This window comes from Eubalaena glacialis, chromosome 9, assembly GCF_028564815.1.
Source record: "Eubalaena glacialis isolate mEubGla1 chromosome 9, mEubGla1.1.hap2.+ XY, whole genome shotgun sequence".
NCBI classification, from domain to species: domain Eukaryota; kingdom Metazoa; phylum Chordata; class Mammalia; order Artiodactyla; family Balaenidae; genus Eubalaena; species Eubalaena glacialis.
In genome coordinates this window covers 43813903-43831224 of record NC_083724.1, presented here as the reverse complement: position 1 = coordinate 43831224, position 17322 = coordinate 43813903, and the positions used below count along the sequence as shown (strand labels likewise).

Genomic DNA, 17322 nt, shown 5'->3' with positions numbered 1-17322 from the left:
CCACCAGGGAAGCCCTAGAAGTATGCTTTTAAGTAAGCATTTGGAAGTATTCTTGTTATCTTTCTGTTACTTGTTTTCTAGTTTAATTTCATTATGATCTGAGAACATACTTTGCATGATTTCAGTTCTCTTAAATTCATTAACGTTTTTTATAACCCAGAATATAGTCTCTCCTGGTGAATGTTCTATGTGCCCTTGCAAAGAATGTGTATCCTGCTATTATTATTATTATATTATTGGATATAAGTGCTTCAGTTTTTAAAGTGGCTTCTTTCTTTCTTTTTCTGAGTGGTGTGTTGTTTGTAACAAAAGGAACGTTTGGACAGCTTACATGTGAGTGGCAGTATAGTTTTGATGAGTTTACCAAAGAGCCATTCATTGTTCATGAGAGAAGGTTGCGCATTGAAGCAAAGGTATGTTGAATAGATTTTTTTGAAAACTTGGAACTGAAAACAACATATTAAAATAGTCTTTACTTTTGTAATGTTTCTCCCTCTTTTTTACATGTTGCTTGGTCTTTGTATGGTTTTTCTTTACACCTGCTGTCTTACTCAAGCTTAAAGAAAAGAAAGCTAGGGCAAGAAAAAATGTGCTACTTTATGTGCTCTTACATGGACCACAGCGTTCCTGGGCCCTCATTTTATACTCAGTAACAGAACCGCAGCTTTCCCACTGCTATCCAAGGCACCAAAGTGAGATATTTGTACACCTCAGAATCCCTAGCAGTTGCCTACAGAATTTTTTTCCCTGAAAATCTCGCTGATGGACACTTGAAAAGTTCTCGCTCTAACAGCCCATTATTGATAGTTCTTTCTCTTTTTATAGATATTATCTTCCTAATTCAGTTATAATCTTCTTGAATGCGGAGACCATTTCTCACTCTGATTTCTAGCAGCTAGAACAGTACGTGGTATTTGGATGTTGATATAAAATACAGCAAATTGCTAGTCATTTGGTAAATCATCAGAGTCTCTATAGCCATTGTAAGTTGTAATGATTGCACTAGGTACTGTAGGTGACACAGAGAAATATAAGATAATGTATTTGGCCTCACAGTATTTGACCAGACACCTATGTGAAAAGGGCCACTTTGGTACTGGCTATATTAATCAGAAATATGTGACTCAGCCCAAGTTAGTTTTGTTCACTGTTATTTTTGTTTGGTTTGATTTTGAGGGATTTAATTGGCTCATATAACTGAAAAATCCAAGTCTATATCTTGTAGCTTAATTATGCTCAAATGATGTCATTAGTATTTATTCTCACACCCTTCCTCTCCTCCTTCATTCTGTCCATCTTTGCTGCCCTCATCTCTAGGTTCTACTTTCTTCAGTGTTGGCTTCATTCTCAAGCAGGCTATCCTTTGGTGACACTATGGCCAGCAGAAGTTCCAGGCTCATATCCTACTAGCTCAGCAGAATGAAAGCTTCTCACTGGGTCTCACTGGGCCACCTTTGGTCACTTCCTTGTTCCTGAACCAGTCACTTTAGTCAGGAGCTGGAATGGGCCAGCTGGCCAGGTGAGGGTCACGGGATCACTGTGGTGCTACCGAGAAGGAAGGGTCAGCTCTATATGAAGTTTTGGGAGTGAAAGACGGTGAAAAATAGTTACCCAAAGAAGATTCAAGAAATTGTTACTGGAAGAAGGGGCATTGGATGCAGACAAGCAGAAACAACAGCTTTCTTCTAGACTAGCCTATAGAACAGAACTATCCCTAGGCCTTGTGCTTAACTAGTGAAGACCATTTATCCAATCTTACCATTCATTCCAAAGACATGGGGCAGCTCTTAAGTAGACTGGATGTTAGTTTTTGAGGATCTTAGACCAACTTACCCATTGAGAATTTCTCTGATTCACTCAGAAAATGAAGAACCCTGTGGCCATATATGAAATGATGGATAGTAGTAGCTGTTAGGCTCTGCTGTAGCCCATATTGCATTTCCTGGCTTTTTTATCTCCAAAGATAAACTTCTTCTTACCTCCTTGATTTCTTCCCCTTTCACCTTTCCCTTGAGACCTTATATCAGCAATCATCCTTTTTTTTTTTTTAATAAAAGAATCTGATTTCTTCTGGAGTCTATATATGCATGGTTAGTTGAATTACTTATAGAAATTGTTGGACTAGTAAAATATTGCTTCTTCTATGTCCTTACCCATGGTTAATAGAAGTAATCACCACACTCCTCCTCGATAATCCTGTTCTTTCTATTTGTCCCTCTAATGCTTAACATCCACCATTAGGTAGTTCTCCTCCCACAAACACAACAGAATACCAAAGGGGTTTAAAAAGTGGAGGACAATCGTATAGGATCTAAGACCCACCCTGATTTCTTTGATTCTGAAGCTACGTTCTTACTGGTTTAAAATGTCAGAAGTTACATATATAAACACATACACACACATACATACCTATACAACACATGTGTATATGTATGCACACATACATGTGTACATTATTTTTGAGCTGAATTTATCATGAGGCCATGGCCAGATATCAAGAACTATCTGAGACATTATTTGGAGAGGGAAAACAGTGGTACTGCTTCTAGATTGATCTCCTTCCCATCCTCTGCATCAACCCTTGATGGCTTTTGCAACTGAAATCTCACCTAAAACTTTTTATCTTAGGTTTAGTGATAATGGATGGCTTAGAATTTAGTCTTTTTTTTTTCCATTTGTGTTTGATTCTTCTTGATTTCTCATTCTTGGCTTTTTTTTGGTGGCATTTCTTTATGGTATTTCTACAACTAGATTCCCATGTTATTGAAGCTACTTATTCTATTTATAGGAGCGGGTGAAGTCTGTATTCCATGCCAAAGAGTTTGGAAAAATAATTAACTTCAAGACCCCAGAGGATGCAAGGGTAAATATAGTCAATCTTTTGCTTAAACAGATAGCAGCTTCTCATTTCAAAGCCATGTAAGTTGCATTATTCTTTAAGGTAGATAAGTTGTGTTTGTTTTTTAATTTTATGTTTGCGTTTTGACAGTTTTAATATATGTAACTAGATAATATTTCCCCCAAATTATTTTTTCATTAGATTGAATTCAACACACCTACTTGTCTTTGAAATCAAATTGTTCTCTTATTTTAAATCCTAACTGTAATACTTTGCCAAAAAAAGGCAACAAATGAAAGAAATTAATGCCCTCTAATGCTAATCTACCAGCTCCAGCAGGAAAAGTATAGCCCCACGTTGTTTATTTCTCTACTGTATAGCTATAGTGATTTTTTTTCTTTAATTACTATAGCCTGGCACAAGGGGAAAAGAGCCACACCTGTGGTCAGAAAATCTGGGTTTAAATACTGGTTCTGTTCCTTCTTGACTGTAGGACCTTGGGGAAGTCAGTTAACCTCAGCTTCCTCAAAATGTGAATTATGTGAACTGAAAAGCACTATACATACTTTAGGGATTATGGCAATTATAAGGATGTGCACTGTCAAGAAAAGGAAGACTATGAATTGATTATCTACCTCGTTGGTCACAACTAAGACATTATTCCTGACACTGAAGTATACTCACTGTGTCGTGAAACTTACAATAAGAACACATGGGTTCTTTACTGAATCCCTGGGCCTCCCGACCTCTCTGTGTTGGTCCTGGCTGGTTATGATTATTTACCAGTTCACTTCTCACATCTGGAGCTCAAACCAGAAACCTCTCCCACCCATACAAATGTACCTTGGACCATTTAGCATGTGCTGTGCAATTTTCTATCCAGACATTGTGATATAAGGTAACACTGACATATTAACAGTAGAAAACTGAAAGGAGGCCAAGTTACAAAGAAAGAGGGATAAAGTTACTAAACCCTCAATATGCATGTTGCCTGGAACAGGGAGACAGTAGAGCATGATGACAGCATGACTTTCAGGCCATCTTCTTTGTGCTGCTGAAGGACATTACCTTCAGTTTCTCTGTAATAAGTTTTCCATTTAATCTCTGTCACTGTGTTATTTTATCCCAGAAGGTTTCTTTTTAATCCTCCTGCTCTGCCAGAAACATCCAGAAAAGGCTACCGAGTCCATTTCTCTTTCTCTACTTATCTTAGAGCAATTTTCACTAGGTTCTTCTTAAGTAGAAAAGCACAAATATCTTTGCTTAAGCTTTTCATAATGGGATAACACCAGTATCACCTCCATGGCTTTTATTTGTCATGCAGGCCTAATGATAATAGACATTATTGACAGAAAGGTTTACAATTCATTTGCATTTTAATTTTGTGATTTCAGATCCTTTCAAATTAGAAAAATGTATCATAAAAGCACCTAATATGCTCAAGAATGTTGCTATGCTACTACCCACTGTAGAATTATATGTAATTATTCCTACTCAATCAGTAAATCCAATATATGGAATCGTGAAGGTTTGTGATACAGAATTGGCATAGGTTGAAAGGAATTCTACATAGATGATTTTCACACTATGCCAGAGTTATTCAATCCAGCTGTCAAATTACCCTTCTCTCTCAGGATGCTTCATTTTACTTATTCTGAAGATGAACATCTAAGTCCAAAGACCTTAGAAAAACATTATTACTACTGTTAAATCAAACCCAGTACCATTGTCCCTGAGTCATCTGGGCCATTTAAGTCAGTGAATGATCTCTCCTGCATAGAGAATTTAATTATTGGCTATAGCAGTATACTCCTAACTAAACTGGAAAGACAACTTCTAGATTTTCATTCATTATATTTTGTCATTGCAAGTTCATTGAAGTTAAATAAATGTTGCTTCATTTCCCCACAACAGTGGATCCTCAGAAAGCTAGAAGAAGCAAGAGAACCTTCCCCGAGCCTCTGACAGAGACTGCTGCCTGAAGATACACAGCAATAAATCATTACAATTTCTACCTTGTACCTTCTAAAACCTGTTTGGGAAGTATAGTATAGAAGTAATTTCAAGTACTTTTAAAAAAAAATCAGAATCAAGTAAAACAGTTATGTGATTAAACTATTTCAACTCTTTGGGGATCCATTTGGTTTTCTAACTTGAATCATGCATCTGGTTACAATTCTAATTACTTTATAAAGGAAATATTTCTTTTATGAATCTTAAATATTTGCTCCAGGTGATTCTCTGTAATGGTGGAGAAATTGCCCATATTTAGCCTAAATTTAATGGAGCTAAATGTAATGTTCCTAGTTCACATTTTACAGTTCTATCATGCTTACTTCAAGGTCCCTGAATGAGTGATGGGTAAATGATCAAATCAGACATTGCCTGAGTGGTATCAAGATAACCTTGGTGGTAGTTTCTTTAGCAACATGAAGTTCTTTTTACAGATAAATATTTTGGTATGATTTTCCTTATTTTTTTAAATAGAGGGTAGGTTTGAATTACTATATGAAGTACATAGCATGACTATGAAAAACAATCTTTTTTATTTTATATAATACAGATTGACTAATACCCTTTCAAGCCTCATCCTAAGAAAGGCTTGAAGAAATGAGTGTGCTACCCAAAAAGGGAAGGCCCCTCTCAGAACTTTCAAGCCTTAGAAATACTTCCTCAAGCCAACTCCTTGAGATCTACTTGGTTTACCAAGGTCATGTTTAATAGATTGCTGACCTTAAAGGAAAATTCCTTAGGCCTTAACAATACCAACTTCCTGTTCACTGGTGGTATGAAATAAACAAAAGTCCCACCATCTTAATACGAGTTATGCTTCAGAACAGACAGCCCCTCTCTATATGCATGTCGGGTAAATGTATGTACCCTAAAGTCTAGCCCAGTAACCTGTCCTGTTGGCAATAGATTGAGAATTTCTGGTTTGCTTTCTCTATAATTATTCAAGTGAGAATCACTCTTTTAAGTGTATACTTGTCAGAACAAAAATCATGGGCTGCACATTAGTAAAGATGTCATGGGGGGTTTTTTCCTTGATTTTTGTCCAAGATCCTTGTACCTTGATACTAATGGACTTTTTCAAGTGAAAGGGGATGAATATATGATTGTGAACCATGAAGAGAATGATGCAGTGTCTTATTTAGTTATTGAATAATACAAAGTATTTGATGCATGTTGTGCGTACCGCCAAATTACTATAAACTGTTTTTAGAATTGGAGACTACATAAGTCAATGGTTGTGAAATTCTCCTCAGATTCCTTGCTTTGTTGTAAAAGCTAAAATAAACAGCATGTCAGACTGTAATTGTATTTCTTCCTGACGAAATCTTGCTACTAAATACTATTGATTTTCCTCTGATTACAAATCTCATTGTTTATTAATAATAGTTTCCTTCAGAATTTTTTTTCTTTGCTGAACATAAATTTAATCACGAGATGACAAATTTCAAATCTCATCATAGTGCATGCTCCCATGATGACCTTTGTTCAAAGTAACATGCACTTTTTCTCTGTTGCTGAGCTCTGCCAATTTTGCATACGTTAGAATTAAACCTAAGAGTAGAGGTAGTCAGAAAGCTTTTATCAGATTGTCCTCATCTGAAATGTTGTTTTACTGGAGTTCTAGTCAGTGCCATTAGCCAAGTACCTCATTACCTACTCCAGTTTCATGATTTTATTCTCAGAAAAATACAGACCCATAACTCTTTGGATATCCCATAGTAAAAGGGAAAAGTCTAAAAGAGTAAGGATAGAAATTCTTGTGGTATCCTCTGGAGGCCAGGCGAAGTGGGTCTTGTAACTACTATACATGCAAAGCCAGTGTGCCTATCCTTCCTGTTCCCTTACCAATGAGAACCTAGAAATATCTTTCCTTATTCTTTCTCTACCCATCAGTCATCTACCCACTAATACCTCCCATCAATTCCTGTTTCTAGAATGGAAAGACCCACAATTTCAAGAGCAGTAGTTTATCAATTGTCTTAGAAGATTTTCTTCATCTAAACAAAGAACATAAGTAGATCACTAGATGCGTCAGTCTTTTTAGCATAACATTTTACAATTTACAATTATGTGTTTGATTCTGTAGTCTTTTTCTTGGATATTACAGAGTCCGTAATCTTATGGTATTTAAAAATAATCTACCCTGAATTATATTTAACTGTGTTTAGTGGCTCTCTGCTTGAGAATTGCAAAGTTGTCTTCGTTTTTTGGTAATTGCTATGGAAGATGTCCTGAGTATCCTGTCCTTTATCTCTTTGTATTGATATTATGTGTTAGCTATAGCCCTATACCCTTCATGTATCCTGATCTGTGATTATTGTATGAAGCTGAAGGCAGAGTGTCTCTTCCCTGCCAACTCTCCTCCAGAAAACTATGATCCCTAGACATAGCAACTTTTTTTTTTTAAGAATCAATTTCATTTATTTATTTATTTTTGGCTGTGTTGGGCCTTCATTGCTGTGCGCGGGCTTTCTCTAGTTGTGACAAGGTGGGACTACTCTGGGTTGCAGTGTGCGGACTTCTCATTGCGGTGGCTTCTCTTGTTGCGGAGCACGGGCTCTAGGCACATGGGCTTCAGTAGTTGTGGCACACAGGTTCAGTAGTTGTGGCTCACGGGCTCTGGAGCACAGGCTCAGTAGTTGTGGCGCATGGGCTTAGTTGCTCCGCGGCATGTGGGATCTTCCCAGACCAGGGATCGAACCCGTGTCCCCTGCATTGGCAGGCGGATTCTTAACCACTGCGCCAACAGGGAAGTCCCTAGACATAGCAACTTTGATTTCTGATACAATAAGAAGCTTGTGATTTCTTCACATTTACAAAATACTCTCTGAACCAAAGAGCATGTGCACTTCTGCAGTGGCTTCCCTATTACAGTATGTATGTTGGCTGCTTCTTCCCTGGTGTTAGCAAGACCTTGGAATTTTTCCCAGGCTCAGTTTAGTACAGCTGAGTTATTTTCTGGTTCCTAAATAATCATGACTAGCTGTAGGAAGTCCTTCCCTGTCCCTCTCTCCTCCAGAATCCTAATCCATCCCCAAATTATCCTGTGGCCTCCAAATAAGAAAATCTTCTTAAACTTATTTATCATTTCTATAAAATTATCTCTCACATTTTTTCCAATGGTAGTAGCAGTAATATAATACTATCCCAGTGAATATATATGCACCTAGCTCATCTCTTAGAAAGAGCCTGCAAAGTAGTATCCTATTCCTGTCTGGTAAAAAATAAAGACACTACTCTGTGCCGAATTTTATGAACCTTATTCAGTCATTAGTTACCAGTTTTAGTTGGTACTTCAGGCCAAGCCAAAGCCCCAGTATTAAAAAGGTTGGGACAAGGTACTGGGTTAGTTTGCCTGTAGGAACTGAAAGTGCACCGCATACACTGAAGGGAGAAGTAGCTGTTTGGAAATGGGTGTTTTCATGCCCCAGCCAACACAAGTCAGAGAAATCTGTTTGGGTTCTAGGGCCATTGCTTTTACCTTTTCTCAAGATCAGCTAAAATCCTCAAGGACAGTATTTTTCAAACCGTAGTTCTTCACCCATTAGTGAGCTGTAAAATCGTTCAAGATCAGCATATTTTAAAAATAGAATAGAAAAGAAAAGAAGAGAGTTTTGCGTGTAACAAGGTTAAATATTGTTTCCTGAAATATCGTTTCAGTTAAATAATCTATACTGTGTGTACTGGGTCACAATAGAAAACGTACTTTCTTATTGGGAATTGCAATTTGGGGGTGGGGTGGGGAGAAAACCCTTGGAAGCCAGTGCTGTAGGAGGCATTTACCATCCAGTGACTGTTGAAACAATCTGGGCTGTGCCAAGCCTTACCTTACCTTAGATAAGAAGCAACAGATCCACGACTCAGGGAGTCTTTAAGTTGTGAGCACTGCCTTTTTCTTTTGAGTGAGAAGACAGGATAGCTCTTGTTTCGGAAATGTTTCCCTTTCCTGGTGTGTATTAGATACCCTTAGATACCTGTGTAATATGTTCCACTAGATATCAGTGGTCTAGAAAAAGCATAGACACGTTAGATCCACAAACAGCAAGCACCCAAAAAAGGTCATAGGATATCCTTTAACTACATGTATTTCAATCTCTTGTGCACTAAGCATTCTACTAAGATGGGCACAGAAGTTCTCCTTTTAAGTACATTGAGTGTGCTCCATCTGCCTTCTGTCTGATTCACCATACAGGTGGCAAAGGCAAATGGGGAGCTTATTCATAGGTCACAGTCTTTTAGGGCCAAAATACTTATTCTCTGGAGGGTGCTAAATAAATGCCAGTGCTGTTTAGCTGAAAATAATTGGATTTCCTAATTTCTGTAGGATTCAAGTAGAAAATACACATAACCTGATTCTTTTTGCAAGATTCAATACAAAATTTATTCACTCTGGTATTCTTTGGTGCTACCCAGTATCACTGATAGCTCCTTTGCATACTATAAACGAGGACCATCCACCCTCCTGCCCAATCCTTTGAAATATACTTTTGAAATTATACCTTACTGCTAATGCTATACCTAATCAAGCTAGCACTGATCAGTTAAAATTTTTAGGATTCTTATCATCTATATTTTTGATCATTGCCCAAAACAGCTATCAGTGCAGACTTTTTCTTATGCTTCTTTTCTTTCTACCACAGTTGGTGTAAAGCAGTACTTGTTTCAGGGCTATCCTAAAAGGCCAGCACAAGGACTGAGAAGATGCTGGATCCTACTCTTTTACAAACCTTCTTCATGTTTCTTTAATTGAAACCGTTTTTACTTTATTTCCTCTTTTGTAAGGTAAATTGTTCAATGTCTTTTTTTTTTTTAAGTTTTGCTTTACAATTACAGATTAGTTCTTTTCTAAAAGCATTATGGCATTTCCAAAAAACTGATAATTCTGGTTACCCAATGAGCCATGTAAGAGATGAAACTTCAAATTTTATAGGTTGATATGAGTACATTTTTAAAGTTTTTATTACTTTATACAAATCCAAAGTCATTTGTATTATAGTTTAGCACCTGCTGTGATATCTGTCAACCTGAAAATCCCTGTCTGTCACTGAATACCATTCACATTCATTTAGTATTGCTCTGATACCTTTAATAATGGGTTGCTTCTAACGAAGTCCTTGTAATAAGAAACCCTGTAAGAGCAATATAATAAAAAGTCTAATAATCAGAAGTGTACTTAAGATAGATCGTGTTGGAAACCCCCAACATTTCTTCTAATGCCATCATACCACCAGCGTTCTGTTGGCTACCCAAAAGTTTCCACTTTGGGAGCTGAAAAATGTTCAAGTAACAATGTAGACTACATTGAAATGTTCTCAATGTCAATAATTTTATACCCACACTCACAGACTATTAGAAATTGTATGTGGGACTTGTTGCAAGGTCAGGTTGTTGTAGACCTTTTAAAATGATCATCTCTATATGTGAATATGTGTATTACATATAAAATTGAATTTTTCAGGGAATGTGCACTTTAAAAATATTTCCTTACTAATTTTTGTATTGACCAAATAGTCTTTGCTCCTTTGGAATGCTTATTCTTTAGCAAAAATATGATTGTTGATATGACAGTTCTTTAAATGTCTGTTTCTGCATCAGTGCAATATTTCCTTCACTTTTGTGTTCCTTATACTTATGTCTGACCCGGTTGCCTGTTATACAGTCTCTGCCTTGATTTTGTGTGTTCTGGTAAAATAATTAATTTATAAACACAAACGTTTACAGTGAAGTTCTTCCTCTTGAAATTGAACTTAGTCTTTTTTTCCCACTGAAAATTGGTTGGCTATGCTCACCAATGACTTTTTTCTAAATAATAATTTCTTGCTGTTGGTAGAATTGGATTGCTTGGTCACTGACTGCCCAGTTTAACTATGTGTACCTCTTTCAAATAAATTGAGTCAAATAAAGATTTCTGATCTTCAGTCTGCCTCTATCTTTAGTTACTGGATAGAACTAGAAACATTACCAATAAGCCTTCCCTTGCCTATCTAAACTCTGCCCTCTGTGGGTTCTTAATAAATGTAGATAACTAACAGATTGCCCAAGGTCCTAATTTTGCAGTCAAAGCTGACAGCATTCCAGCCTAGCATGATCAGTGCTGACCAAGAGGTTGAGTGGTAATATCCAGTAAATTCTTAAGCACCAAGACTGTGCCTCCCAACATCAGAAAACTTCAAATAGCTCATTTCCGAGGTAAGTAATGAGTATATTTTGAAAGAAGGGCTAGGAGAGAATTTTATACTTGCAGAATTAATATTAGCAGAGATAAGTAATATCTCTCTTCTAATATGGAGAGTTCAGCCTTTCCATGAGTTAAGAAAATATTATATTACTACCTTTTGTTAATTTATTCAACAGCCCTCTGCAATTAAAAGTGATTCAAAGCCATTTTCTTATATGCTTTGTCAGCCAAAGATAAAAATAATAACTCAATGCTAGAAAGTGCTTAAAAACAAAATTCCTCATTGTTTAATTCCTCTGGTTACTGAATCTCTTGAGCCCTTTTCACTTAATTGGATGATCTGAAGCAGTTCCTTACCTTTAGAGCATGGTGTCCACCCCCCACCCCAGCTCGTTTTGCTTTTTGTTTGTTACATTTCTAGATATCTTTGAGAGCTACTTCTCCATTCTTTGGTGTTTGTTTGTTTTTTGTTTTGGTGTTTTCATAGTCTATTGATTGATTTTTATTTTTTTATTAGAATATAGTTGATTTACAATATTATGTGAGTCTCAGGTATACAACATAGTAATTCAATCTTTTTAATTTTTATTTTATATTGAAGTATAGTTGATTTACAATGTTGTGTTTCAGGTATACAGCTAAGGTATTACAACACGGTAATTCAATTTTTTTAATTTTTATTTTATATTGAAGTATAGTTGATTTACAGTGTTGTGTTTCAGGTATACAGCTAAGGGATTCAGTTATACATATATCCATTCTTTCTCAGATTCTTTTCCCATATAGGTTATTACAGAATATTGAGTAGAGTTCTGTGTGCTATACAGTTGATCCTTGTTGATTATCTATTTTATATATAGTAGGGTGTATATGTCAATACCAAACTCCTAATTTATCCCTCCCTCCCACTTTACCCTTTGGTAACTAACCGTAGGTTTGTTTTCAAAGACTGTGAGTCTGTTTCCGTTTTGTAAATAAATTCATTTGTATCTTTTTTTCTTTTTTTTTAGATTCCACGTACAAGTAATATCAACTGATATTTGTCTTTCTCTGTCTGACTTAACTTCACTTAGTATGATAATCTTTAGGTCCATCTATGTTGCTGCAAATGGCATTGCTTCATTCTTTTTTTATGGCTGAGTAATATTCCATTGTATATATGTACCATATCTTCTTTATCCATTCCTCTTTCATTGGAAATTTAGGTTGATTCCATGTCTTGGCTATTGTAAATAGTGCTGCTATGAACATTGGGGTGCATGTATCTTTTCAAATTATGGTTTTCTCTGGCTATATGCCCAGGAGTAGGATTGCTGGATCCTATGGTAGTCCTATTTTTAGATTTTTAAGGAACCTCCATACGGTTCTCCATAGTGGTTGTACCAGTTTTACAGTCCCACCAACAATGTAGGAAGGTTCCCTTTTCTCCACACCCTCTCCAGCATTTATTGTTCAGAGACTTTTTGATGATGGCCATTCTGACCCGTGTGAGGTGATACCTCATTGTAGTTTTGATTTGCATTTCTCTAATAATTAGTGATGTTGAGCATCTTTTCATGTGTTTGTTGGCCATCTGTATAACATTTCTTTGGAGAAATGTCTGTTTAGATCTTTTGCCATTTTTTGATTGGGTTGTTTGTTTTTTGATATAGAGCTGCATGAGCTGTTTGTATATTTTGGAGATGAAGCCCTTGTTGGTCGCTTCGTTTGCAAATATTTTCTCCCATTCTGTAGGTTGACTTTTCATTTTGTTTGTGGTTTCCTTTGCTGTGCAAAGGCTTTTGAGTTTAGTTAGGTCCCATTTGTTTATTTTTGTTTTTATTTTCATTACTCTGGGAGGTGGATCGAAAAAGATCTTGCTGAGATTTATGTCAGAGAGTGTTGTGCCTATGTTTTCCGCTAAGAGTTTTATAGTGTCCGGCCTTACATTTAGGTCTTTAATCCATTTTGAGTTTATTTTGTATGGTACTAGAGAATGTTCTAATTTCATTATTTTACACATAGCTGTCCAGTTTTCCCAGCACCACTTATTGAAAAGACTGTCTTTTCTCCATTGTATATTCTTGCCTCCTTTGTCGTAGATTGACCATAGGTGCATCAGTTTATTTCTGGGCTTTCTATCCTGGTCCATTGATCTGATTTCTGTTTTTGTGCCAGTACCATACTGTTTTGATTAGTGTAGCTTTGCAGTATAGCCTGAAGTCAGGGAGTCTGAATCCTCCAGCTCCATATTTCTTTCTCAGGATTACTTTGGCTATTCGGGGTCTTTTGTGTTTCCATACAAATTTAAAAAATTTTGTTCTAGTTCTGTGAAAAATGCTATTGGTAATTTGATAGGGATTGCATTGAATCTGTAGATTGTCTTGGGTAGTATAGTCATTTTGACAATATTGATTATTCCAATCTAAGAACACGGTGTATCTTTCCATCTGTTTGTAGCATCTTTGATTTCTTTCATCAACGTCTTATAGTTTTCAGAGTACAGGTCTTTTGTCTCCTTAGGTAGGTTTATTTCTATGTATTTTATTCTTTTTGACGTGATGGTAAATGGGACTGTTTCCTTAATTTCTCTTTTTCTGCTCTTTCATTGTTAGTGTATAGGAATACAAAAGATTTCTGTGTATTAATTTTGTATCCTGCAACTTCACTGAATTCATTGATGAGTTCTAGTAGTTTTCTGGTAACATCTTTAGGATTTTCTATGTATAGTATCATGTCATCTGCAAACAGAGACAGATTTACTTCTTCTTTTCCAATTTGGATTCCTTTTATTTCTTTTTCTTCTCTGATTGCTGTGCCTAGGACTTCCAAAACTATGTTGAATAAAAGTGGCAACAGTGGATATCCTTGTCTAGTTCCTGTCTTAGAGGAAATGCTTTCAGATTTTCACCATTGAGAATGATGTTAGCTGTGGGCTTGGCATATATGGTCTTTATTATGTTGAGGTAGGTTCCCTCTATGCCCACATTCTGGAGAGTTTTTATCATAAATGGGTGTTGAATTTTGTCAAAAGGTTTTTTTGCGTCCACGGAAATGATCATATGGTTCTTCTTTTTCAGTCTATTAATGTGGTATATAACACTGATTGATTTGTGGGTAATGAAGAATCCTTGCATCCCTGGGATAAACCCCACTTGATCATGGTGTATGATCCTTTTAATGTATTGTTGGATTTGGTTTGCTAGTGTTTTGCTGAGGATTTTTGCATCTATGTTCATCAGTGATATTGGCCTGTAATTTTCTTTTTTTGTGGTATCTTTGCTTGGTTTTGGTATCAAGGTGATGGTGGCTTCATAGAGTGAGTTTGGGAGTGTTCCTTCCTCTGCAATTTTTTGGAAGAGTTTCAGAAGCATAGGTGTTAACTCTTCTCTAAATGTTTGATAGAATTCACCTGTGAAGCCATCTGGTCCTGGACTTTTGTCTGTTGGAAGTTTTTTAAATCACAGTTTCAATTTCAGTACTTGTGATTGGTCTGTTCATGTTTTCTATTTCTTCCTGGTTCAGTCTTGGAAGGTTGTACCTTTCTAAGAATTTGTCCATTTCTTCCAGATTGTCCATTTTATTGGCATATTGTTGCTTGTAGTAGTCTCTTATGATCCTTTGTATTTCTGTAGTTTCAGTTGTAACTTCTTTTCATTTCTAATTCTATTGATTTGAGCCCTCTCCCTTTTTTTATGAGTCTGGCTAAAGGTTTATCAATTTCATTTATCTTTTTGAAGAACCAGCTTTTAGTTTCATTGACTTTTCTATTGTTTTCTTCTTCTTTATTTCATTTATTTCTGCTCTGATCTTCATGGTTTCTTTCCTTCTACTAACTTTGGGTTCTGTTTGTTCTTCTTTCTCTAGTTGCTTTAGGTGTAAGGTTAGGTTGTTTGAGATTTTTCTTGTTTCCTGAGGTAAGATTTTATTGCTATAAACTTCCCTCTTAGAACTGCTTTTGCTACATCCCATAGGTTTTGTAGCGTCGTATTTTCATTGTCATTTGTCTCTAGGTATTTTTTGATTTCCTCTTTGATTTCTTCAGTGATCCATTGGTTGTTTAGTAACATATTGTTTAGCCTCCACATGTTGGTGTTTTTTACAGTTTTTTTCTTGTGATTGATTTCTAATCTCATAGTGTTGTGGTCAGGAAAGATGCTTGATATGATTTCAGTTTTCTTAAATTTACTCAAGGCTTGCTGTGTGGCCCAGAATGTGATCTATCCTGGAGAATGTTCCATGTGCACTTGAGAAGAATGTGTATTCTGCTGCTTTTGGATGAAATGTTCTATAAATATCAATTAATCCCCTTGGTCTAATGTGTCATTTAAGGCCTGTGTTTCCTTATTGATTTTCTATCTGGATGATCTGTCCATTGATGTAAGTGGGGTGTTAAAGTCCCCCAGTTTTATTGTGTTACTGTTGATTTCTCCTTTTATGGCTGTTAGCATTTGCCTTATATATTGGGGTGCTCCTATGCTGAGTGCATATATATATTTACAAGTGTCAGATCTTCTTCTTGGATTGATCCCTTTATCATTATGCAGTGTCCTTCTTTGTCTCTTATAAATCTTCATTTTAAAGTCTATTTTGTCTGATATGAGTATTGCTACTCCAGCTTTCTTTTGATTTCCATTTGCATGGAATACCTTTATCCATCCCCTCGCTTTCAGTCTGTATATGTCCCTAGATCTAAAGTGGGTCTCTTGTGGACAGCATATATACAGATCTTGTTTTCACGTCCATTCAGCCAGTCTATGTCTTTTGGTTGGAGCATTTAATCCATTTTCCTTTAAAGTAATTATCATATGTATGTTCTTATTGCCATTTTGTTAATTGTTTTGGATTTGGTTTTGTAGGTCTTTTTTCTTCCCTTCCTCTTTTTTTCTCTTGTGATTTGATGACTATCTTTTGTGTTGTGTTTGGATTGCTTTTTCTTTTTTGTATGTGTATCTATTGTAGGTTTTTGGTTTGCTGTTCCCATGAGGTTTTGATATAGCAGTCTGTATATAAACAAGATTGTTTTAAGTTGCTCGTCTCTTAATATCAAATGCATTTCCAGTACCCTGCATTTGTACTCTCCTCAGGATTGCTGGTTTTGATAAATTTGTGTGTGAATGATTTCCTATGTTTACTGTATGTTTGCCTTTACCGGTGAGCTTTCCCATTCGTAATTTTCTTGTTTCTAGTTGTGGCCTTTTCTTTTCTGCCTAGAGAAGTTCCTTTAGCATTTGTTGTAAAGCTGGTTTGGTGGTGCTGAATTCTCTTAGCTTTTGATTGTCTGTAAAGCTTTTCATTTCTCTGTCAAATCTGAACAAGAGCCTTGCTGGGTAGAGTAGTCTTGGTTGTAGGTTTTTCCCTTGTATCACTTAAATATATAGTGCTACTCCCTTCTGGCCTGCAGAGTTTCTGCTGAAAAAATCAGCTGATAACCTTATGGGGATTCCCTTGTTTCTTATTTGTTGCTTTTCCCTTGTTGCTTTTAACATTTTCCCTTTGTCTTTAATTTTTGTCAGTTTTACTAATAAATGTGTCTCGACATGTTCCTCCTTGGGTTTATCCTGTATGGGACTCTGCACTTCGTGGACTTGAGTGAGTGTTCCCTTTCCAATGTTAGGGAAGTTTTTAGTTATAATCTCTTCAAATATTTTCTCAGGTTCTTTCTCTCTCTCTTCTCTTCTGGGACCCCTGTAATGGGAATGTTGGTGTGTTTAATGTTGTCCCAGAAGTCTCTTAGACTGTCCTCATTTCTTTTCATTCTTCTTTCTTTATACTGTTCTGTGGCAGTGATTCCCACCACTCTTGCAGCTCACTTATTTGTTCTTCTGTCTCATTTATTCTGCTATTGATTCATTTTAGTGTATTTTTTATTTCAATTATTGTATTGTTCATCTGTTTGTTCTTTAAATCTTCTAGCTCTTTGTTAAACATTTCTTGTATCTTCTTGGTCTGTGCCTCCATTCTGTTCCAAGATCTTGGGTCATCTTTACTATCATTACCTTGGATTGTTTTTCAAATAGATTGCCTATCTCCAATTCACTTAGTTGTTCTTCCAGGGTTTTATCTTGTTCGTTTGTCTGGAATATGTTTCTCTGCCATTTCATTTTGTCTAACTTTCTGTGTTTTTGGTCTCCTTTCCTCAGGCTGCAGGATTGTAGTTCCTCTTGCTGCTGGTGTCTGCCCCCAGTGGGTGAGATTGATTTAGGGGCTTGTGCAGGCTTCCTGGTAGGAGGGACTGGCACCTGCCCACTGGTGCATGGAGGTGGGTCTTGTCCCTCTGGTGGGCAGAAATGTGTCAAGGAGTGTGTTTAGA

The 17322-nt window shown here is 36.4% G+C and overlaps 1 protein-coding gene across 1 annotated transcript in view; it reads left to right on the top strand.

Annotated features, from left to right (window-relative positions):
- VPS13A (vacuolar protein sorting 13 homolog A) overlaps positions 1-17260 on the top strand; it is a 270364-nt gene extending 253104 nt beyond the window's left edge. Inside the window, exons 70-73 of the mRNA XM_061200327.1 lie at positions 290-413; positions 2789-2863; positions 4754-4940; positions 17153-17260. Of these exons, the coding sequence (XP_061056310.1) occupies positions 290-413; positions 2789-2863; positions 4754-4804 (250 nt within the window). The 3' untranslated portion in view covers positions 4805-4940; positions 17153-17260. The remainder of the gene's footprint in view (positions 1-289; positions 414-2788; positions 2864-4753; positions 4941-17152) is intronic.
- Positions 17261-17322: the final 62 nt, after the last annotated feature.